Source organism: Rousettus aegyptiacus, unplaced genomic scaffold (genome assembly GCF_014176215.1).
Source record: "Rousettus aegyptiacus isolate mRouAeg1 unplaced genomic scaffold, mRouAeg1.p scaffold_m13_p_12, whole genome shotgun sequence".
Lineage (NCBI taxonomy): Eukaryota > Metazoa > Chordata > Mammalia > Chiroptera > Pteropodidae > Rousettus > Rousettus aegyptiacus.
This window is the reverse complement of record NW_023416287.1, coordinates 64,744,688-64,770,377: the sequence shown is the minus strand read 5'-3', so window position 1 is coordinate 64,770,377 and position 25,690 is coordinate 64,744,688. Positions and strand designations below refer to the sequence as shown.

General features: G+C 32.4%; 1 protein-coding gene across 1 annotated transcript in view; it reads left to right on the top strand.

Moving 5' to 3' along the window:
* CCDC178 (coiled-coil domain containing 178) overlaps positions 1–25,690 on the top strand; it is a 310,727-nt gene that overhangs the window by 198,458 nt on the left and 86,579 nt on the right. The window contains exon 20 of the mRNA XM_036229026.1: positions 3,654–3,803. Coding sequence (XP_036084919.1) covers positions 3,654–3,803 — 150 coding nt within the window. The remainder of the gene's footprint in view (positions 1–3,653; positions 3,804–25,690) is intronic.

Genomic DNA, 25,690 nt, shown 5'->3' with positions numbered 1-25,690 from the left:
ATTACATTTAAGTATTTGTAAAAAAAAAAAAAAACTCTGTGGTTTTCTGCACATACATGTACGGTGCAAAGCTTTTAATTATAACCATCTTTCTAGACTGTTTAAGCTTTTTTCTTGTAATTTTCTTTGGCATTAGTGCATTTTAAATTAAAAACAAACAGACAAACAAAACCAGTTCAAATGGATATAGACTTTCTTGAGGGCAAGTGTATCTGGCTGGACTTCCACAGGTCTCAATGGGTAACATTACTCTGCAGCATACAACAAATTGCAGTTCTCTGCTGTAATACTCCAGAATTATATAGGTCTCAGTAAAGGTCTATGCACTTGGTCTTGACAGTGAATGCATCATGCCTAATTAAACATGAAATATGGAATGATATAGATCAAAAAACACAAGAGACTGGTTATATGTGACCAGCACGACCATTTTGACTTACAATGAAAGGTAGCTTCATCTCTCTAGCAATATAGTATCAGATAATATAAATGTGCTTCATTATTATAGGTGGTTATATCATCAATAGGTTTTTCCATAGAAGTGGGCAGATAAACTGTGAGGTTCTAAAGTACTAAATATGTGCATTTCCAACTGGTATTCTGTGTATTTATTCATTTATGGAAAACGTGTGCACCCACTGATCTCAGCTCTGCTTTGTGCTGTATATCTTCAGGATGAACAAAATGATGGTCTCAGCCTTCATGGAACTTACTATCTAACTTTTGTTCTGCCCTTTATAAACATTATCTTTATTTTTTAATAAGATATTGGGATAAAAAGCTGTAATATTCCCCGAACATGAAAGTTTAACAAATAATTCAAGGTAATAGAAGGAAAAATCATCAAGCTAAGTACTTTTTTACTAAATTCTAGATAACATGAAAGCTATTAACAGGTATCGACCATGTCTCTTCTCTTTACTAAGCCATATTTCCAATGTTTCATCATCTTGATAATCATTAATAATGAGAATTGAAGAAATATTAATAAATCTGGCTTCGAGAAAATATTTAGATCTCGGGTTAATTTAACATATATGGGAAATAAATAAATACAGAATTTTCAAATTCTACTTTCTAATTATATATTCGTGTGATTTTTTAGATAGAAATCTTTCCTGCAATACCACAATCCTTGAGGTTTATTATTATATCTCGTACAGTAGTCACTAAATAAAAAGTTCTGAATAACTGAATGGAAATGAATGAATAAATGAGTGAAATAATTTTGCAAATCAACTCAGAGTGCAGTTATTTTAACCTACAACGATTACACTCAAGTTTTTCTTAATAGTCTTAGAAACAAAATATTTTTCAAGTTCACTTTTAGCCGAGTCCTTAAATAGTAAGATTCTGCTGATAGTATTCAGTGAGATTTGAATTTAAGAGCATGCAAAAGTCATCATCTTATTTATCTTATTAGTTTCTTCTTTCTTCTCACCCTTTTATTATATCGCCAACCCCATCTTTTGTGCCTTTACTAAATCTCATCTACTACTGTTCCTTTCTAAAATGTTCAGTTCTAGTCGTGGTAGCATCATTTCTCCTAGACATATTTCCACCAATACTTATCATTTCCTCTTTGTTTCACTTGCATGTTATAATACTATTGGTTAAATTAAAGCAGTCAGAGTTGTGAGGTGGAACCACAGTTAAACATAAAAAATATTTTTAGTGTCAGCAGAATACCATTACTTAAAATTAAAAAAACTTAAAACTTCATTGCACATCTGAAGGTCACTGACTTTCAGAAGTAGGTAGCGAATTAGCAGCTCCTTCTATATATTCATTATTGGGAAATATAATATAAAATACCATGACTGATATAACAGTGTTTCGAAGATTCATTGGTAGAACTACACAATTTGATTTCTTAGTATTTACTCTAATTATGTATATAAAATAAGAACTGGCGTGATACAGAAATTGAAAGTATATTTATTTGGAAATAAAACTGCATATTACACAGTGAGCAAAGCATAAAGTACCAAATATATCCCAAATTAAGTTCCATTAAATAGATTTAATGCAAATCCCACCACTTTTGTAAAACTCCTCTCAAATTCAACATTTATAGTAGCCATCTAGGTCTTGAAAGGAACATAATTGAGAAGTGAAATATCGCAGGTATCAGTTATGCCTTTGTCAAATCAGGCAAACAAACAAAAAACTCAGAATGATTTCTCCTCCTGCTTCCAGAACATTTATCAGAGTTCTAAGTTAATCACTTGAGGATCAGATTTTAATATTAGTATTAAGATATCAATAAAAATTATGACCAGTTTTTCAAAAATATTTCCACCAAATAAAAATATTCATAGATACTTTATCCTCCTAATAAAGGATAATTCTACATGATTTTAGGCAAGTTTGCTAGATAGAAGTTTCTAACATTTTAAATCATTGTGCCAGAATAGGGACAAGGACCTTTAAAATGGTTCTCGGTTCATCATTTTGGCTTTTTGAAGAATAGCTATGACATAGTATTAATCATTAGGGATCAATATGGATACCAGGCATTCATGAGAAATATGTTGTTGACTTTAATAAATCTTCAAGTGTGTAAATACAAAATTATTTGTACAGGCAATTTTCTGCTGAATTACATTTCCTCTATGCACATTCTCATACCACAGTATATATTTTTAACAATTTATACTAAAGGTTTGATGTAATGGCAATCACATCTTTTAATTGCTTCACAATGCTTTTTTTTATATCTAGTTATTTAATCATCATTATTATCATCATGACTAATCTGCATTGAAGTGTTGCGAAAATTTTTCACTGCTATAAATAATGTTGTAATGAATAAAGCTTTTTGCTCAGAATAAATTCTAAGAGGAATTACTAGAGTAATAGGTTTGAAAATATTTAAGGTAGTTAATTAATTCCATATTTTTGAAGGAGAGAGAAAATTTTCTGCGCTAGAAAGGTAAAAAGAATCAGCAGCTAAACTGAATTCATACCCCTAATTTAAAATGACAGGTAGCCCCCAATTTGACAATGGGTCATGTTGCAAAGTTATGTTTCAAGCGGTTTGTATTAGGTTTGACATATATTTATTTAACCATGGGAAGGTGTTACAAAGTTTTCAACTGCTCACAAAAACAGATTTAACCTTTAATATAACCGAAGTATAATAATAATAAATAATAGATCTCTTTGAACGCTTATAAGTGTTGATTTCCTTGCACCTTGTCTTTTACTCTTTCCTTCTCTCTGTTTTGAGTATTTTCTGTGACTGTCACCACTCTGAACTCTTGATAAATAAGATTCTATGCTCCCAAATGTCTTCTACCTACTCAAATACTGGGGCTTAAAGAAAGGAAAAGGGGTGGGAAACTGGAAGAAGTTTCCTAGGATGCTGAGTAGAGACTTCCAGGACTGGGTACTTCCTAAAATACTATGTAAGGAAGTCTGGAAAAGGGGGAACAAAAGTTAGACCTGATAAATCAATGTTAAAAAAAAAAAAAACTGCATCAAGAAAGAAAATTAAATATTAAATCCAAGGAGCATGTTGTTGTCAAGGAAAGCATTTTTTGGTTTTATTATTTTTCTACAATATATAATAGAATATATTTAGCTCATTTGAATGATGTAAAAATTTAAATTAAAATGATTTTAATTAAATATATGTATTTATCTTCTAGAAACTACAAGTTGATTCATTAGAAGAAAATCTACGTTTAGCTCAAGAGTATCAGAAATTACAGACGACTTTCTTAACAGAAAAATACAAGTATTTCAATCTATATGATAAACAGTTATCACTTGATGCTTCAATTAGAGATAAGAAACAGGTAGGTTTTCTTATTTTTTTTTTAAATAATGGTTTACTTGAAATTATATTCTAAAAAGTAACAAGTGGCCAGTCATTTGGTCTTCTATCTGATTGTGGTCCTTCATATGCCACAAATAGCATGTTCTCTTTTTGTAATATTTTTTGTATACTTTATTGACACTGAAATCTAGTTTTTGAAAGGATATTTGAGAAATGAAAGAATTTAGTTTTTCATCCACCATTTTATACTAAGTTACTTTTAATTATTATGACCTGGAATACCAAATTTTGTAGTTCATAAATTTGCATATTTAATCATAGACTTTAAATTTCAATTGTATTTACAGGTAACTTTTTATGAGATACCTCTAAATCTTTCTCATGATGTATGGGCTTCAAATTTTAGGTTCTTTTTTCTTGTTAAATATTGGGCTTAATTAGAAATTTGGAGAAATAGTTGACCATCTCTGGTTGCTGGATATCACTGGGAATTCTAATGTATTTTATAAAATCTTCTGCAATAATAAAAGTGGAAAAGTAAAACACAGAATATACCAGGATAAAAAAGGAAGGAGAAGGCTTTATTACTAGAATATTTAGATGTACCCACTCCCTCTCTATTCTTCTCCAGATACTCATGGACAAGGAAAATTATTTCTCTTTGAATCTTTGTTTCTTCCCAGAATTTAAATTTCGAAAATAGAGGCATATCATTTTTTAACAATTCATCTAGCCATAAAAACTGCTAATGGATCCTTTCTCCTGTTGTTGTCACCCAAATTATTGTACTATAAATTAGGAGCTTAGAATTCCAGTACAATATTTATCCCTCATTACTATGGAATATTAGGAAGACGAAAGGCCAAGATTTGAGTGCAAGCTTTACTAATACTAGCTCAGTGATTTTGGCAATAATTAACCCTTTCAACCTCAGTTTTCTCATCTGTAGAATAAGAACTACCTCAGAATAATATTGATAAGGAATAAAACAGATACATCTATAGTTACTTTTAAAATAAAGGCATACTATGCAACTGTAAGTAACTATTACATTAATCTGGTATGCTGCTTATAAACTCCCCTATGCTCTTCATCCATCTATTTTTTATGGGAGTTAATGCTTCTGAATACATTTGGAAAGAGAATGTATATTTTTCTCTTAAAAATTTGTATTGAGGTTAGTAGCAAGATCACAGTAGATCAAGAAATAAATGTGTTTGGGAAAGAATCGAGAATACAACTATATAACAAAATCTTAGTGTCTTCAAACCGTTGTGCAGGATTCAAAGAAATATAATATACATTTATATTAGGTATCTAATAGTGAAAAACTCATGCCTTTAATAGAGATTTCTACCATGGTATTTGCATAGTAAGAATGAAATTGTCTTGATGTTCTTTTTGGATTTAAAGCCAATTTGATTCACTATCCAAGGAATGGGACCCTAGTATGAACAGACAGTAGGGTTTTATGTTTGTGATGATCCCTCACACGAATCACTTTCAGCACACCTGTTTCGGGGAAACTTTCAGAGATTTATTTGTACTTCCAATCATTTTTCATTTCCATCCTTCAGCGATGGAGGTCATTAAGTGCAGGCTGCCCTTGTCAGTGCCATGTAGGATCAATTTGCTGCAATGGACAGAGAGGCCTTATTGATGCTGTTAAATCTGTCAGTGAGAAATCGTATGTCATTAGCTTCTAATGCCTTGCTTACAGGATGGAATTTGGCCATCAAAACTCAGGAAACCCTTTAATATTTTAGTCTATTTCCTTGATATTGTAGCATTGCTCATGTGTATATATATATATATATATATATAGGTTTTTAGTCTTTTGACCAGTTTACTATTAGGTGCACAAAAGCACCATTTAGCCCCTGACTCCCTTATTGAATTTCCTTGTCAGATAAAAAGAATCTCACTTTCAGGAATTTCGAGTATTTCTTTTCTGTTTTAGAATAATTTCCATGCTTTTAATATGCATTCCTTTTGGCATGTTAAATAATTATATTTTAATTACTGTGCTTCTTAAGGAGTGTTATTCATGCTATACAAATTATACATTTTTGTACTTCTCTGTTTTTTAGGCCAAGAGCAACAAAGAAAGCTTAATAGGAGTAAAAAATATATATATAAAATATAATAATGCTCTCTTTCTTAACATAATTTTATATACAGATGTCTCAAATGTTAAATGTTATAGTATTACTCTTGGTGATCAAACTATGTCTGCTTCTTTTGAATGTGTTTCTTGGTACTTTCTGGTACTTTTAAAATTTGCAATGATAAATATTTCCCCCTTTAAAAATCAGAAACAAAAAAAAATGATTGTGCAAAATTCTTATTTGCCTTGTTCATGGGTAATAGTAGAATAGAATCCATTCTAAAACTTCTCAGATCTCAAAATTTAGAATAACACCGAAGAGGAAAAAAATACCTGAAAACAGATTGTACATTAGTGTGAAAATAGACATTTTCATCATTTTAATTAAAAACTTTCAAAGGTGCGTTTTATAATTTATTTTTCAAAAATCTGTGAACATATTCATAAATTCACCATGTATTTGTTTTAACTGCTATATCAAGTTCTTCAGTCCTGCAAAGAAAGGTAAGCTAAATAAGTATACAAATGTTGATGTGTTCTGTTGGCTGAAAACAAGATCCCTTCCAAAACAGGTTAAACTATATCTTTAATTCTTTCTTAAACCACTTGTAAAGCTAATTTTGCCTACTCCAGTTCTTGGTACTTGCAACATCGGAAATACAAATTATTACAGAATCAGTCAGTGTTTAACAAGCACTTATGTAAACCAGGTATTTCTGCTCTTCAGTTTGTAAACATTATCTTTGTAATGTTCTTTGGTAATCTTGGGAAATTTTCCATCATCATCATCATCATTATTCTTCTTCTTATTATTATTATTAATCAGCAACAGCATCTCCAATATATGATATGTAACTGAGATTGAGGGTGTCACAAGGTCGGGACCTATCCAACCTATTTCATAACCATAACACTACCTCTCTACTGTAACTTATTAAACAATCCTATACATGTCTTATTAGGTTTTATAAAGCATGTAAAAACTATATAAAGTATGCATTATGTCTCTAGGTCCAACTGAAACAGATTCTTTGATTCACTAATCGTTTTTGTAATTTTATCTCACTGAAGCCATGATTTTCTGGTAGGGAAAGGACTACCTATTTAATTAGAAGCTATTTAATTTCCATAGGGATTATAGGTAGCTTTCACAACTCTAAAATTGTAAAGCTTGTGAACTAAGAGCTCCTTTAGAAATTTTACCTGTCTCTTTAAAAGATTATTTTACAGATGAGGAACCTTGGGCCAGAGTGGCTCAGCGATTTACAACATATACAGTTAATTAAAAGTTGACCTAGGACACAGTTGTCTTAATTTAATTTAAATATGCTCTCTAAAAGACTAGATGAGCATGTGCTGTGATATTTTTCAAAGGTTTGAGTAAACCAATAGTTGAGAAGTATGAAGAGTAACTATTATGGATATGTTCAAATTGGAGCATTTCTTTAAGTGACCTGGGCCTTTGAAGGAAACATGTAGAGACGTGAATCAGGGGACTACTCTAGAGTTCTACAGGACACTTCTGGGCCTCACAGAATTCTTACACTCTTCATTTATTAATTCATTTATTCGATTTTTCAAAAACTGTTAATCATCCATTGTACTGACAAAGATACAATAAAGGGTACAGGAATATGCCACCTCATCTCAGCTTCCATGCTGAAGGCTGTGATCCCCAGAGTCCAGGGGATTCTTTCCTGGAATAGAACATAGAATCAGAGCTGAACAATATCCTCTCTTCACCTGACCAAGGAAAGAATCGTGAATTTTTGCTATTTAATCTGCATCACTCAGGTCTCCATGTACACAGTTTCCATCTTAAATTCTCAAAAATATTGTATTATCTATAGATTTCATTAGTACATTTTCTCTCTCCTCTTTCAGTTTCCAAACATGAATTTCCTTTAATACTCACTATATATTGATTGATCTGATGTGTCAAAGTAAATTCTAGCAATAAACAAAATTCTTTTCCTAAAGAAATATGAAAACTGTTTTAGTTTTCATTTATATGAGGATTTTTATAAGTATTGTATTGCTTGTTATCTTGCATATGTTAAAATTAGGCTTCGAGTGGTGATTTTGTGTGCTCATGTCAATATAGTAGAAATTTATTTCTTTGCTAGGAAAACCACAATTTTAAAAATAGTTTTGTCTACAACAGCTACTTAAAGACCCTGTCAATATCTCTGCCTTTCTTTCTTAAGACACAGATAGGTAGGTCCGCATGCAGGCACACACACATATATGTTCTAAAGGAGTTACCACACATCATAGACAGATAAGCTCCCATTAAATGACTACTTTTCCCTTTCTCTGGTGTACATATATATAAATATTTACATGTAAATAATCTATATGTGTGTGTGTGTGTGTGTGTGTGTGTGTGTAGATATATATAATCATAAAATCAGTGATTCACCACCAAGGGCTATTTTGTCTCCAAGGGATATCTGGATATCAAGTAATGCCTGGAAACATTGGTTATCACACCTGGGTGTGGTTGGGATTGAGAGGGGTGCTCCAGGTATATAATGGGCAGAGTACAGGGATGCTGCTAAAAACACTACAATGTGCGGGACAGCCCCCTCACATACACATACCAAAAAATTTTTCAGTCCTAAATGTCAGCAGAGATTAGAAATAGGGAGATAGATAGATATATACATATACATATACATATACATATACATATACATATACATATACATATACATATACATATATATATTTGACTTACATGTATATATACATACATATGGCACACTGTATCCTATATCTCCTTTTTAAAGACATAAACTTCATTTGCATATTAAAGATTCTGAGATAACTGTTAATTCTGTTAATCCTGAATTTCCTTATGTCCCTGGAACCCTCTCTTAGGAGATCTATTTAAAACTAACAGACTTAGTATTTAGTGGCTTAAACCTTGGAAAATATTATTCTATATAGAATAGGAGAAATTTTCATGTTACAAATTAACATTCTGGAAATTTTGCTTACATATAACTTTAATAACAAAGAAGTAAATAAAATGTTCTTTAGATTACCTGTAAATTTCTAGAAAAACTTAGAATATTTTCAAATAAATAGGTTATGTTCTTTAGAATCCATACAGATTCAGAACTCTGACTTTTTAAATGACATACTATAGCTATAAAATGAAATATTAGTTTTTATCACTCAAAAACCATTTAAAGATTGCAATAAACCAAGTAAAATGTTCATTGTATGCACCTCCTATGATAGGTATATTTTCTACTTAGGCTTGTCTAATGCATGACTTACAATTGCAGTTGATTTGCAATTCAGTGGGAGTATCAGTATAATGATTTTTTTAGTTTTGAACTACACATATACATCAGAAAGACATAAACATTTGGGAAAACTGATCTTGTAATCATCTTTCCCTTAATCTACAGAGCTGTATCCCGTAATCATTTATTAACATAAATATTAATGTGGAAAGTGCATATTAATTTACTACATGTTTTCTTTAGATCATTTGTTCATTCTTTGGAATTTTATTTTTCATGAAGGTGGGGAGGAATATCTATAGAAAATTTAATCCCTCTGAGCCTCTGAAAAATGGATTAATGTCTCCCTAGCAGGACTGTAAAAATATATGGTAATATTTAACATTTATAAAGCACTTACTGTGTGCTAGGCACTTTGAAAGCTTTTATATATAATCTTATTTAATTTCCTCAACAACCCCATGGAACATAAACTTATACTTTAAATACAAAGTATCTAGATTACTATATTAGTATCTAGATTAGTATAGTAAAAAACTGTACATTTTGTATATAGAGGATATGACTATTGATATCATCATCTTTTTTTCTCATTTTTATTTTTTTAAATTAATTTGTTTTTTAAATTTTTATTATGGTGACATTGGTTAATGAAATCCAGTGACTTTCAGGTGTGCAATTCAATTGTAAGGCATACATATATTGCATTGTGTATTCACTGCCCATAGTTAGATTTCTTTTTGTCACCACATATTTGACCCTGCTCCCCTCCCTGCAACTTTCTGGTAAATTATTATCATCTTCTATATAAATATATGTCCTTCACTTCTTGTACCAAATCTTGGTGTGGCTATGCTAATATAAAATACCTTCTAGTCTATAATAAAGTATTAAATAGTTGATGCAGTGTGAGAATATGGGATGAATTATGGGGAAAGAGGACAGAAGTATAGGGTAGTGGTGACATTATGATAATCAGTTAGAAAAGCATGCAAGTGGTAAAGGAATAGAGCAGTAGGCCAACAACTCATTGGCCAGATACAGCTGACAGAAGGATATAGAATAGAAAATTACATATATACACACATATATGAGAAGGCACGAGGGAGAGACTTAGCTATGACACATAGATTAGTTGGAGTTATATCCAAATCTGATCCTAAAAAACACCAATTAGGACATATGTATTTATAAAAAGATTCCATTCACAACAGCTATATCAAAAACTTCCTAGAAATAACCCTAACATGAAATAGGTTATTAGAACCTTCATGAAGAAATCTATAAAATTTCAAAAAAGTTGGAGAAGATGACAATAAAAACAACACATGCCATAACAATACTTAATATTTTAATTTGGTGGAATATGGCATCCTCACATCGCAATTTTAAAGCGATTCCAAAAAATCCACAATTACTTCAGTCATGACACTAAATAGGATTTTATTTATATCCCTATGTCCAGAGAATGTATTTTGTACAAAGTGAAATGTGCTCTATTTATCCACATACTGTGTGTACCTGTATAAGCACGACTTTCCTCCTAAGGAAGGAGTTACTCAGTTTTTTGAGGTTCTTAACTAATTTACTACACAAGTCCATAAGTCATCTTTATTCTGTTTTCTTGAAATGGACCTGAGTAAATTAACATTACTTCAAAAATATATAAACATTTCACCTGTTAAATCTGACCCTTTAAGTGTTTGTTAATAAGTGACTACAGAAAAATACTATGGATTGATAGGAATTAATTTTTTTTCCTTTTGTCAGCTGAAGGGTAGCTCAGCTCTTACAGCCTTTCTATCAAAGTAATACTGAATGCGACAGACTTCCTTTTTTAAATGTTGTATTATTCAATCATAAATTATTGCCTAAAAAATAAGAGGTGCACACATAGCCAACACATTGTCTGAGAAAGGGAAAGATCGTAGTGCTGTGAATAATATAGGTTTAGAATTTTGTGAAGTTGTGTCAGATGTAAAATCATTTTAAAATTATTTTCTTTTTTGCTGGTAATTGGAATTGTGTGGTCTTTCAAGGCAAAATTCTCGTTTTAAAGAAAGATATATTCAACGTACTCATAGGTTATTGAGAAAAGTATATAAAACAAAGCTGCTATCTGCATGATGTACACAGAAAAAGAGCAAAAATGTTATCTGTAAAAGCAGAAAAGAATTGAGCTTGCTTGACTTTTTGTATCAAGCATGCTACAGCAATCTTTTGATTCTAATATGAAACTATAGTAAGGATCATTGCACTAATGCATGAGGATTTGTGATAATGTTGCAGAAATTTTACTGTCAAAACTGAACTGCAGTGTAATGACTTTTGTTATCATGGTTTCTAATAACTATTCAGCATGAATTGACCCTACATATGTTTTGCTGCAATAATGTGTCAGTAACTCCAAAAGCTAAAAAGGAAATAAAAAAACAGTCAACACAGTACTATGTATGACTTCATGACAATCTTTTTTCATTCGTACTATTAATATCATTAAGGCAATTATAGTAAAGACACTATGCAAACTATAGGATCTCATGAAAACAAAAGCTTAGACACATTGTGACAGCTCTGGCAAAGTACAAGTGCAAAGTACTTTACAAGAAAACATGTTCTTTTCCATTCACCCTGGGCACTAGTCACAGATTGGTGGTCCCTTACTACCTCTGAGTCAGCTACTCTGTGCTGTTGGGAGCCTTTGATATGATTTTCTTCTTCTCTCTACAAAGTGTTAGTTTCTTCTTCTTTTTTTTTTTATGAGATAACTCTTTCTATATCTTTGCATCTCTTCTCCTTCATTGCAGTATGTATTCACGTTAGCATCTCATCATTGAAGTAAGGAAAAATAAAATAGTTGTTATAACATACTTCTTATGTGGCAGTTACCATGCTATGGATTTACAACAGGTGTAAAATATTGAACGCTGCAGCTGCCATATCATAAATTGTTACAAATATCATTCATTATTCTTATATGATTATTGTTTAATTTATAAAAGCCCTATTAAACAACTTGGAATATTCCCATTTTTCCTCAGGGTACTAAGGGTTGCTGTAACAAAGTATCACAGACTGGGTGGCTGAAACAACAGAAATATATTGTCTCACACTTCTGGAGTCTAGAAGTCCAAGATCAAAGTGTCAGCAGGGTTGGTCCCTGAGGGCTGCGAAGCACGGATCAGTTCCCCCTGCCTCTCCTTGCCTTGTAGATGATCATATTCTCCCTGTGTCTTTACGTCATCATCTCTCTTTATGTGCCTGTCTAAAGTTCTTCTTCTGATTAAGACATGAGGATTAGGGATCATCTTAATGACCTCATTTTTAACTTAATTATCTCTGTAAAGATCCTATTTTAATTACAGTCACATTCTGAGGTCCCGAGGACTTCAACATATGAATTTGGGGGAAAGGGACAAAAATAAAACCCATAACAGGTGCTTCGTTGTAACTCAAGGCCACATTGTAAGTGGGAATGAGTGAATGCTGGGATTCAAACCCAGGCCTCTTGGACTTAACACTATGGACTTTCTGCTACTTCACAGATTCTCTTGTATTCTTTTCTTCTATCCTGCCCAATCTATTATCCATATTGGTATATGTATCATTGTCTCTCTTTAAATGTAAAAGTATTTCAAGTATACATACTTTGTAACACACCTGTGATACTGGGCATGAGTATGACAAAGCAGTGCCTCCCAATGAAATACTTTATGATGGAGAGATTTTGTAGTTTTACACAGGACATGACAGATATTTGTGTTTCAATTAATGGTCAGAGACCTAGGCAGAAAGGTACTTTCCCACTAAAGGACTTTTGAAATTCTCCTCCCATTGCCTTAGACTGCAAAACATGTATTTGCCAAAGCAGATGATCCTAATCTAATAGAGAATGCAACAGAAATTAGGATGAAGACACGGGGCATACATGTTAAAAAAAAAAAAAAAAAAAAAAAGAGGAAGAGAGAGCAGCAGTTCTAGGCAGCAGTCAGCATTTAGCAAAGAATAAAGAGGGAAGAAAAGATTTTTGTGGAAATTCGATGACAGAACACCAAGCTTGAGATTCTGAGAAACACGGTAGCATGACTAGCATTAGATACATATACACACGTGTATGCTAGGAAATAATATTATAAAGAATAGAATATTATAATATCAATGCTGAAAAAATAGGCTGCAGAAAAAAATATGTTGTATGAATGGGATTTTTTTCCAAACACAATGGAGATTTGGGGAATTAAAATAAGAAAGATACTGAGTGCTCATAAATAGAAACTCTCATTCCTAAAAGAGCACTGGAATGTGACAGTAAGCAGAGGGAGGAATTGTGGTAAACCCACCTTCCTCAAAATCCTCCTATATTGGAAACATGTGGGCTGAGGCAAGGACTGCCACAGTGAATCCCCTATCAGGCTTGAAGACCAAGCTTCTTAAGAGCAACATCAACTAACTTGGATGAGCTCTTTCTCACTCAGAGATACAAGGACTGGAGGCGTCTCTCACGGTCATCTGGGGACAGCACCTCTGAAGCCATTGCCTCAGTTGTGCACCAGGAGTGGCATAGCAAGTCTGTGTGAGAGAAAGGCTCGGGCTGCCCCCAGGCAGAGAGCTAGCTTCTCTCCAGTGCTGCCTCACCAAATTTTAAATTTCAAGGATAGAGAAATAATTCCAGAAAGGATCGTTTAGAAAAAACATAGTTCCTGTGATGGAAAAATATCACACTGACTTCGGACTTAGCATCCTCAATGTTTTATGACAGAAAACAGTCAGAAAAATACCTAAATTTAAAGAACAGAGTACAACACACTGGAATGCTGAATACAGGAAGATTATTGTTTATGTTATGGAAACAGAAAGGTATTTTCAAATGAGCAAACAACAAAATACATCAAGTTTTAAAAATCCAGGATGACCGATAAACAGGGAAATGTTTCTACTTCTCTAAAATGGTATACATGCAAGTTAAAATGAGGTACAAGTTTTCAACTCTGTTTTTAAAAGATCAATAAGATTGATTGTACACTGTGATGGCAGGGAAGTGTGTGGGAAAAGAGGCATTTATAAAAGTTGAGTAATCTCATTTGCCCAGAATGAAATTCACCAATTTACCTGCTTCTTCTCTATACTTGCAGCCTTTCTCCCTATTAAAATTGAAATATTTCAGCTTCAAATATAGATAGGAGCCTTCATTGTACTCTACATTCCATTCTCTTTCACCTTCTCATAGCCATCATTCAATTTTCCTATCCTTCTGTATCCTCAGATTTTCCCTCTCCACTGGATTATTCTCATAATCATACAAACATGCTGTAGCATTTACCATCTCAAAAGCCCTCTTTTCATTTCACATTGACTAGAGTTCTTCATTTTTGTTGAAACTCTTAGAAGGAATTCTCTGTTTACATTCACAGTCTTTACCTCATCATTTCTCATTTTCTTCTCTTTTGAAGTACCACTTATCAATGACTTCCATGATGTCAGATCCAATAGTGTATATCTGGCCTCATCTTACTCAATAGCTCACCAATATTGATCACTATTAACCATTCTCCTTCTTGAAGCATCTTTCACCTTGGCCATGACACCATGGTCTCCTTTTTTCCTCTCACCTCACTGGATATTCTATATCTGTTGTATTAACAACTCTTATTCTGCTCAATTTACAAATGTTTGGGTATTCTAGTGCTCAGTGATAGAATCAGTTCACTTTTTTATTGAGGATGCCTAAATAAGGATGAATTGCATAAGCTTAACTTTGTGCAAAAGAAGCCAAAGAGACCACATACTGTATGATATACGTGTCTTTGTGTGTGTGTGTGTGTGTGTGTGTGCGCACGCACGCGCGCACATGTATGTGCTGAATTACTCTATGCTGTTAGAAGTCAGGAGAGTAGTTAACTTTGGTGAGGAGTTGGGAAGTAGTGGCTGGAAGAGGACATAAAGGGGGTTTAAGGAACACTAATAATGTTTTCTTCCCTGATCTGGGGCATGTGTTCAGTTTATGAATAATTCATTGAGCTATATACTTGTGATGTGTATACTTTAATATATACATATCATAATTAAATTAAAACGTAAAGTCATTCAGTGATTTACTACCATATTCAGAATCCACATTTCCTGTCCTGGCCTCTCAGACTGCATAATCCACTCACTTCCCCCTTTGTATCTCTCACTCATCCCACTGTGCTCTAGTTACTGGGTATTTTTTGATCCTTGACCTCTGGACTTATTCTCAGTATAGGGTCCTGGAAGTTTTAGATCCTTCCAGATATATATTTTCCCCCAAGTTTCCTATACCTGGCTTTATCTTACCATTTAACTATCACATTAAAAGTCCCCTCCTTATAGATGCCTTCATAGAGCCCCTAATCTAAAGTTGTCCCTTGGTCACTCACTTCCATGTCACTTTATTTTCTTCATGGCACTTAACATCTGATATTTTATTTTATGTTCATTTGTTCATGGTCTATTTCTGACAACTGAATGTAAGCTCAATAAAAGCGAGAAACATTATCTTACTCACAACCATAACTCCAGCACCTAGATAAGTGCCTGGCAAATATTTTTTCAATTACTAAATGATCATTCCCAGTGGGGTATGTGACAAAATGTTTATGCATACCCACTGATAGCATTTCTAGTTCTGGGAATTTATAAGAAAATAATCTGAAAAATTCTACAAAGGTATATTTATAGTGACCTTGATTATAACACTATGTACAAAAACGAAAAACCGACATGTTCAACATATAGTAATATAGATTGTCTAAGTATATAATAGGCTTGGTGTACAGTGGAATATTATATAGTCTTTAAAAAGAATGTCATAAATAGTCATGGTACATATTTAATTGAAAAATGAAGCTTATAATTCAGTGGGTATTATATGATTCCCAATTTGTATTCTCATATATATTAGATTTTATTACATTTATTTCTTTTGATCTGTCTAGAAAGCCATATTCCAGTACTGAGGCTGTGGATGATTTTCACTCTCTTCCTCATTTTTTTATTTGTCTCTTATTTTTATGACAAACATTTATTATTTCATGACAAACATATAATACTATTTTTATTACAAAATAAAAGACAATTAATAAGTACCTTAAAACAAGAAGTGGAAATTTCAAAGTAAATATCATGGGATTTTGAAAATGTAGGACACCCAGAAGGAAAATCTAGAAAAATTCAAAATAAAGTCTCAAATAGCTCCAGCACCCACTATAAATTCTTTTTATTAGAGTTCATTTGCTTTGCTTACTTAAAATAGATATAATTATCATTACAGAATGTGGGTGCAGTTATTGTCTTGAAGGTTTGCAATCTTCCCTTTATAGGAATTATGCTATCTTCATACAAGACTAAGGTTGACCTTACATGACAGTCTGAATCATGTTAAAAGAAAGAATAGGTAAAAGCCTACAGTATTCTTAAAAATATATATTTATAAATTTCAAATTATTTTATTTCTCTATGGTGATGCCACATATATATTTAAGAAATACACATTTTATCTTTCAGTTAGGGACATCTGAAGTAAATACAAATTCAAGTATGAATTCTGTCTCTGATAAGACCCTGGGAAAGTCACCCAGCTGACCTGTTTCCTCCAGTTTCTTTCCTATTTCACTGTAGAGAGTTACTGTGAAGATTATGTGGCTAGATATATGGCTAGAAATAGATATAGGGGCTATCACATAGTGTATCTCCATAAATGTTTGTTGACCATGGGCAAAATAACTCTCCTCATTTTTTAATTCCTTATGGACATCATCTTCAATTTCTTTTAATTGCTAGAAACACTTTTGGGGGGATATTCTCATATTTTTTCTAAATTATTTGTGTTTGCTTGCTTTTTAACCATGTTTTCAAAATGTAGCTTGAATCCTCTGATTACAAATGTAATACATACACAAGGCAGAACATTTGCAAATTTTATCTTTGAATTCATTAAAAAAGTATTATATTAGTGACTAAAAGTGGAAACAAGTATCCTGTTTGTGATTAGCTAAAACAAACAAACAAAAAAGGCCAAAGGGTTTTTGTTTGTTTGTTTGTTTTAAGTCCTTGTATGTTTTACTCCTTTTAAGACTTTCCTATGGAGTGCTGGCAATTTTCATGGTAGCATCACATTGTTGATTAATATCCTAATAAGATAAATATCTCCCAGGTATCTGTTTTGTATGTTTATATTGTTTCATCCTTTTGATTTTTATCTCTTGCTTATACTGACTAAATAAATTTATAATTACCTAGAGAGTTGGTGAGCACACTAAATTACTCATGCAGGTCATCTAATAGCAGTTGACTAGATGACCCCAGGACCAGTTCCTGGGAGCTACATCAGAATATTAGTGCAACTTGAAATCGAAACTTCAGTTATCCTTTAATTGAACACTCAAGCATGTTGTGCATCTACCCACCTAAAAATAATGTGGTTAAAGTCATATTTTTCCAAATTTGTCAATGAAAATTTGACAAAGAGAAGATTTCAAGACCTCCTGAAAATAAGATAGATTGTCACTATCATTTTTCCTTGTCTCTGTGCCCTGTAATGCTATCACAGAACAAGATTAAATGGGTCTGGCATGATTTGCTATTCAGAAAACCATGTTAGTGTTTCATAGAACCCACACTTTTCCAGGTGATTAAAATTTGATTGATTACTTCTTCTGGTATCTTCCCAGGCAACCAAGGAACCAAGTCCAAATTTTTTTTTTTTTTTTTTACCTCTTTAAAGAAACATAAATATTTTTACTTTTCCAAATTATTTTTATTTAAAAACTTAAAAGCCCTTAATATATTGCAGACTCCTTGATTTTTATACAGACAGCTGCTTTTCCTATTCTTGTAATTTTAATATATAAACAGCTCTTCTTGGTTTTGAATTAAATGTCTACATGCTAACTTATTCTCTCCTCTACCGTGACCATGACTATTTTACTCCAATCAACAGTTTTCAAATACTTTCCCCTAAAAGGCAGTGGTGAAGAAGTCATTTAACTCCAGCCTGTTTGCTGATCACTGTATAAACCTCTTCATTCAATATTTCACTATAATTAAACAAATATTGATGGAGCACATACAATTTTTCTTCTCCATCTTACAGTATAGCTGTTTATTTTCTAATCCTCTTTCCTAATTGATCTGATGATTTATGCCCATATATATGGGGCTTTGTTGATAATAACTCCTGTTCTATCTTTGCACTGCGTTTCCATGAATTTGTGCCATGTTTTCTTTTGCATTTGTCTTTATTAATCAGAATTAATTTAAATGTTGAGCAGTTTCCCTTCATCTTTAATACCATATAGATTTGTGAATTTAACAAATTTTATCTCTTGCTGTTTTTATTGCTTTTCTAATACATAGCCAGATCATGTTTCTTATGTATTTTTTTGCCAGTCCCCTAACCTAACAAAATATTTACATTTCTAATGGCCATTGTCTTCATCTTTATTACTTCATTTTAGAGCAACTGCTGTGCTAGATGGGGGAATAAAAGAGATGAAAACATATGGACAATGTCCATACATAAGGTACCAGCTAGTAGACCTTTTTTTTTTTTTAATCCTCCTTTACCCTTGGATTTAGTTTATTACCTTTACCTCATGATCACACGCTTGGAGATTTATGTCTACCATCATTTCCTTAACTATTTCATAGCAACAAAAATCAAAGCAAGATAAATCTGATTAACTTTACACTAAAAATATTGTTTCAAAAGTGATAATGTCTCTGAATTACTTTTCCAGGAGAGATCTGGGTAAAATCCCCCACTGATATGTGATTTGAATTAGAGATTTCCACTAAATTGAGGCATAATATTCTGATATAATTCTCTATAGATGTTCACCATGGCAAATCTTGAATGTCTGTAAAGAAATGCATCATAAATTTTGACCCACAATTTATAGATCATATAAAGTATCACTTTTATTTGGTCATCTATTTGAAAATCTACCCATATGATGTTACTTTAAACAAAATAATTTACTTTATTTACTTAAAAAAAATAAAACCATTTTGTGAGGTTCTGCTTGGGCTTCATTTTCTCATTCTAACCACACTTGCCTCATCTCCAATGTAATTCATGCTGAGATTTAATATTTAAAATTTTCCATTTAAAGAGTTTTTCTATGGAAGTAGAATGAATGGTTAAATAGAGTGTACGCTATCATAAAGCCTTTTGAATTCATTTAATAAAACACCAGAAATAGATATTCAGAGTCTCTCTCTTTTGTCTAATATCAAAATAAGTGATCAAGCAATTTAGGCTTATTAGTAAATTTAAAGTAAAATTTATATATTAGTTATTATTCAGAAAGTCAAAACTTAACGATGTATTTACTTTCATTTACTATATTTGTATTTCATTGAGGGGAGATTTTTATAATATTTTAAGATAATGAATTGAACATACAATCATTAAATTGATCTATTTACATATTTTCTTAATGTCATTTTAGTAGTAAAATTTTTACAATTCCAGAATCTGTCTAGTTTGGGGTAAAAGAGGAAATGGGTAAAACATACTAGAAATAATGTCATAGAACTAGATAATAAAAATGTAAGTTAAAAAGCTGACCATGTCATTATAAAATTGAAGTAAGCCTGATAACATAGCTGAAATATTTCCATACATAATAGACTGGAAAACATGTTAAATAAATATGTAACTTTTCTAGATATTAGGACATATAATTTTCTAGATTTTAGCAAAGTATAAAGATTTTCTTCTGCACAAATACCAAGAATAGAAAAAACGTGGCAACAGAACAGATCATCTTTATATTGCTTGGTTATAGGTTTAATACAGGAAAATATTTTGTTGCTTGTTGTTAGCTTTTGCTTTGTTTTTAGTGGCAGTGCCATTAAATTTTCTGCATTTGTTCCAGTTCATGTAAAAATCAAAGTAAACATCTTGAAAGAAATATCCTATTTTTATAAAACTTCCTATACACATGTATCACATATTTCCTCAAAGAGACTTCAGATTTAACAAACTTTATATTATGAGAAAAATTTGAAGTCTACATCAGCATAACAATGTTTTTTCTTAAGCACCAGATTCACTGTGTCCACCTATGTGGGAAAAGTTAGGTATAAGTCCAGATTTCAAAGCTCAGCAAGAATGTGCTACTTTAGAAAACTAAAACTAGAAAAAGAAAAAAAGAAAGGAAAAAATGCAATAATAGAGGGCATAAAATTGTTTATTTGCTTATTCAGCAATCATGTTTGAGGAAATTAGAACTCTGCTAGGCAGTGAAAATTTGGAGTCAAGAGAATGCCTGTATCTTGGAGGAGGTTGCCCAGCACCATTAGCAATGGAGTTTCCTCAAAAGATGTTATAAAAGCTCTATGGTAAATATTTTTAATAGGGTATTACATGGAAAATGATAAGGCCTAAATTTTTTAGATACAGTGAACTTAAATTTCCATAAAATGGCATTTATCAATTAGAAACTCACAAAAGTTGGCTCCTTTTATGGGTGATGCTATATTGACTTGTGTCCATAAATACAGTTCTCCCTTGAACAACAGGGGGTTAGGGGCATCTCCCTCAACCCCAGGGCCTCAGTAGAAAATCTGCATATAACTTTTGACTCTGCAGTCAGCCCTATGCATTGGGCGATTCAGTCAACTGCAGATCAAAAGCAGTATTTTCCAACCACAGGTTTGATTGGGGATGAGAAAATATAAATGTATTTTTCCATCTGCAGTTAATTGAATCATTGGTCGACCAACCCACAGAAACAATAGGAAGTGACTGGAGGGCTGGCTCTATTTTTTTTTTTTTTTTTTTTTACAACAACCAGCCTATAAGCACCCCTGTGCAGTTCAAACCCGTGTTCTTCAAGGGTTAACTGCAATTTAAGGAGTTACTTCAAGAAACTAAAGAAACTGGAGATTCTTTATAACTTATCCAAGACTTTATTCATGGAGGAGTAAACACCTGTACTGGGTCTTGAAAGTGGACATGGTAGAAGAGGAACACATTTCAGAGAGAGGTATGCATAAAATTAGACCAAAATATAGGGGAACTTTGAATCAACAAGGAGCTGAAAAAAATGTTAGGCAGAAAGAGGTGCTAATTGTCCTACAGAGTAGGACAATAGAGAAAGGTAAATCAAAGACATGGAGAGTTAAATAAGGCAAATCGGGAAGAATCTAATTTGCTGGGCCTAATAGTTTTGGATTTTATCCCCCAGGCAATGGAAAGCCATTGAAACATTCTCAGCCTACCCTGACCATGGCATAACTGAATTTATGTTTTAAAAAATCACCCTTGAAGTAATATGTAGATGTGCCTGCATATGGGCATTCAGTGCATTTGTATGATGTTCTGAGTATAAGGCATCATGTCAGTCACCAGTGGCATAAAAATATCTTTGGGTTGCGTTTCTGTGTAAATCTTAGGGGAAATTACTTGAATAGCTCATATAGTTTAGTTTCAGACAGAAGAGAATGTGTTCCTGTAAGCATGTGTTGAGTTTGAGAAATGGATGATGTAGAGTAAGCAGCTATCAATACCAAATTAGGATATAGGTGAAATATTGAAGGTAGAGCTGTAAATCTGGGAGCCTGGAATTGCATTTGTTTGGTTTTGCCTTTGAATTATTTTTATCGGAGTTTTTCAGTATCATGTATTTATAATAAAAATTCTAACATGTAGATTTCAGGTCTTCTAAGTGTTGTACATATGTTTTCAAACTTAATCTTCAAAAGCATGAGATATAGGGATTATACCCATTATACAAATGAGATAAAGGAAGAACAGGAAAGTAAACACTTGCCCAAAGCCACCAAGCTAGTTAGTGACAGGGCCAGTATTTGAACTGAAGCAGCCTTGCTCATCTAACCATTCCTCAATATTGCTTCAATGGAAAAATTTCACTAAATTTAGAGTGATGTATCATACTTTTCTACAGATTTTGGAAAATAATTTCTAATTTTCTTGTGTCTTATTGTAACAATTTAAAAACATTTCTGTCTTGGATATCAAATTAGGACTACTAATTCCAAAAATATAAGTACTTAATTGAAATAAATTTCAGCACACAAAGATTAATGGATAGTTATTTTATGATTTTCTCTATTATATTCTTAAATAACTATATATTAATATGTTATATTTAACTGTTAAAATCAGTGATTTCAACACCATTGGAAATGAGGAATTCTGCATTTTATCTCAGAAAATTTTAACTTTTTTTCATTCAGTTCTGTACCTTTATACTTAAGTATACTTCGGTCAGTTTCCAAATTATTAAACTATAAGAAAACCTGAATATTTAGAATTTTCAAGTGAAACATAAACTCACTTCTGACAAAATTCTTGGCATTTTGCTTTTACCAACACCTTTGTTTCAGCTATCAAAGACTTGGAACACCCTTTGGGGACCGTGCTCTGGAAATATTGCCTTATTCCCATGAAACTGCAGTTTACGATATTTTTTTTCTGTGTAATCTCTATATGTAATTCACATTTTTTCTTCTAAAATGGTTACTTTTGCAATTTGCGGAGCAATCAATCAGGAGATTTACAATTTCTGTCTAGTACTTCAGCCTCTAATGGTGCTTCCTGGTCTGTGGATCTCTCAGTCATTAAGGACCCAGAGCTGTATTCCACACCTGAGGGTTATCTGCTTCTTCCCTTCATCAGTAGGTTACCCTCACGTTTTAGCCTACAACTACAAAGTATATTTACAGAGTTCTTAACTGAAGGATCGACAATCTCAGAAAAGTATTCTATGCATGAAAAACAAGTATAAAAGTCCTAGCTTACTTCTACATATCCTTATAACTTCCCCAAAGAAGAGATATTCGGTTGGTTTTAGAACAAAAGCTATTCCTATAGATAAACTTAACTTTTATATCAATTTTAGGTTCACAGCAAAACAGCAGAAAGTACAGAATTCCCATATACCTCCAGCTCCACAAATGCACAACCTACCTCACTATCAACATCTCACACTATAGTGGTACATTTGTTGCAAGTGATGAGCTTACATTGAGACATCATTATCACCCAAAGTCTATAGTTTGCATTACAGTTCACTCTTAGTGTTATATATTCTGTGGGTTTTAACAAGTGTATAAAGATAAATGTATCGACTATTATTGTATGATACAAAGTAGTTTCATTGCCTTAAAATTCCTCTGTACTCTGTATATTCATCTCTCTTTCCCCCTTAATGCTTGCAACCATTGATCATTTTACTTTATTTATAGTTTTGCCATTTCAAGAATGTCATATAGTTGGAAATATACAAACGTACAGTATGCAGTCTTTTCAGATTGGCTTCTTTCACTTAGTTATATGCATTAAAAGTTCTTCTATGTCTAGACTTTTTACAAAGACAATTATAGTATTCAAATTATGCCTTTTATATCCCATGACAACTTATGCTAAGTGTCTAAAGACAGAGCTTGACAAATATTTTTTGAAGTCAGAGCTGTGATACCACCCTCGAAAGAAACAATCACAAAACAAAACATAGAAACAATTACAAAACAAAACATAGGAACTCAATAAAAGACCTAGAGCTTTATTTACTAATTCTAAGTCTAAAGGGTAGACCTTGCCCCAGTTTAATTGTACATTTATTTAATCAAAATTTAGTATACCATAATCCCCTGCCTGTAAGTTTCTAAAAATTGTTCATATTCCCACCAAGCACAGCATCATCTGAGCTATCATTACAAATTTTATGTACAATTCTTTTCATTGACTACTATACTAAATCCTTGTGTAATTATCAATTTCCTTTCCTAATAAAAATTCAATTCTTAGTGCATAATTTTTAATGTATCCTTTTCCTCCAAATTTTCCCTTTCTCTTTCTTTCCCTTCCTCTTTCACTTTTTCTTCATCCCACTCTCCTCCTTCCTTTCCATCTTTTTTTCCCCCATGATCGATATATAATAGGTTTTTACTATTCAAAATATACAATGACAGTAAAAAGTCACCTTTTCTGTGTCATAAAATATCCTGATTAATATTTTCTTTATCTCATATCTTTTTTTGAAAACCATGCTAAGATTTGGGCATGATCTTAGAAGTTCTTCAAATAACTGTATCTAGGAACTCAGGCACACTGAACAATGTTATATAGCTACTGTTCTAAAACAAAGACAAAAACAAGACATAAATGTTAGGTGAGATTCAAAAGTGTAGGATTTTCTCTTGGAAAAAAAATGTAAAATATAAAGATGGTGACCAGGGATAAGAACAACCACATATTGATGAAGAAGTTGTAGGTCGGTAATTGCTTTCCTTTAAAAGCCTTCATTTTTTAAAACGTGTGTGTGTGTGTGTGTGTGTGTGTTTAACTCAGTGTTTTAATAAGTTCTCCAGTTCCCTAAAAGAAAAAAAATTTGTACTTATTTTTATGTTGGGTATACCAAGTCTATAGCTAAGTAACACAATTTCCTTGTGGTGGGGGAGTTCCTTTTCTATAAAATAAGGGATGCACTGTATCAAAAGATCCATGTATACAAAGTTACACAAAATAGTTCTTTTTTTGTTTGTTTTTAATAATAGCTTTATCAAGATAAAATTAACATTTTATAAAGTTCACCTTTTTCGAGTACATTCAGTGGGTTTTTTGTCTATTCACAGAGTCGTATGACCATTATTCTTATCTGATTTTAGAACCTTTTTATCACTGCGAAAAGAAACCCTGTACTCATTAACAGTCATTCCCTGTTTTCCCTAGCCCCAGCTCCTGGCAACCTGCAATCTACGCCCTACAGATTTTCCTGTTCTGGACATTTCATTTAAATGAAATCACACATTCTGGCTAACTCCTTTAACTTAGCATAAGGTTTTCTAGGTTCATCTATGTTGAGTCATATTTTACTTCTTCATACCTTTTAATCACTGAATTCTATTCCATTGTATAGATAGATCATATTTTGTTTATTCAGTCATCAGTTGATGGCCATTTAGGCTGTTTCCACCTCCCAGCTCTTCTGAATAATGCTGCCATCGACATTCATGCTTTTCTGTACACATGTTTTCATTTCTGTGGGATATATAGCCAAGAATGGAAATTGACATAACAATTCTTTACAATACTGTGTATAGTTCACTATTTTTGGTGTTCATGTGTAACACACACCATTTTCTAGTCTCTTCTGTTCTTCACAGTTTTATTTTTTTTAATGCTAGTTAGGTCCTTCTAAATTGATATAACTCTAAATGAGTTACAACCAGCTGTTTGAAAAACCCTGGGCTGGATGATTCATAAAGATCTTTCTAGATTTAACAGAACAGTGTTTTATAAGACATTGTTCTAAGTGCCTCATAAACAGTGTTTCATTTAGTATTTATAACAACCCTTTGAAGCTCAGGCATGAATAGCCCCATTTTAAGTAGGTGTAAACTGAGAACCAAATAAATGAAATGACTTTGCCTTGAAGGCCCGTGCTGCTGTGTGCTTTATTAAAATAAAGTCCAGCTTTGTTCAGCTGATCCTTTCAATCTTAAACTAAGTTTTCTCATAGTCCCCCAGGTCAGTCATTTGAATGCTTT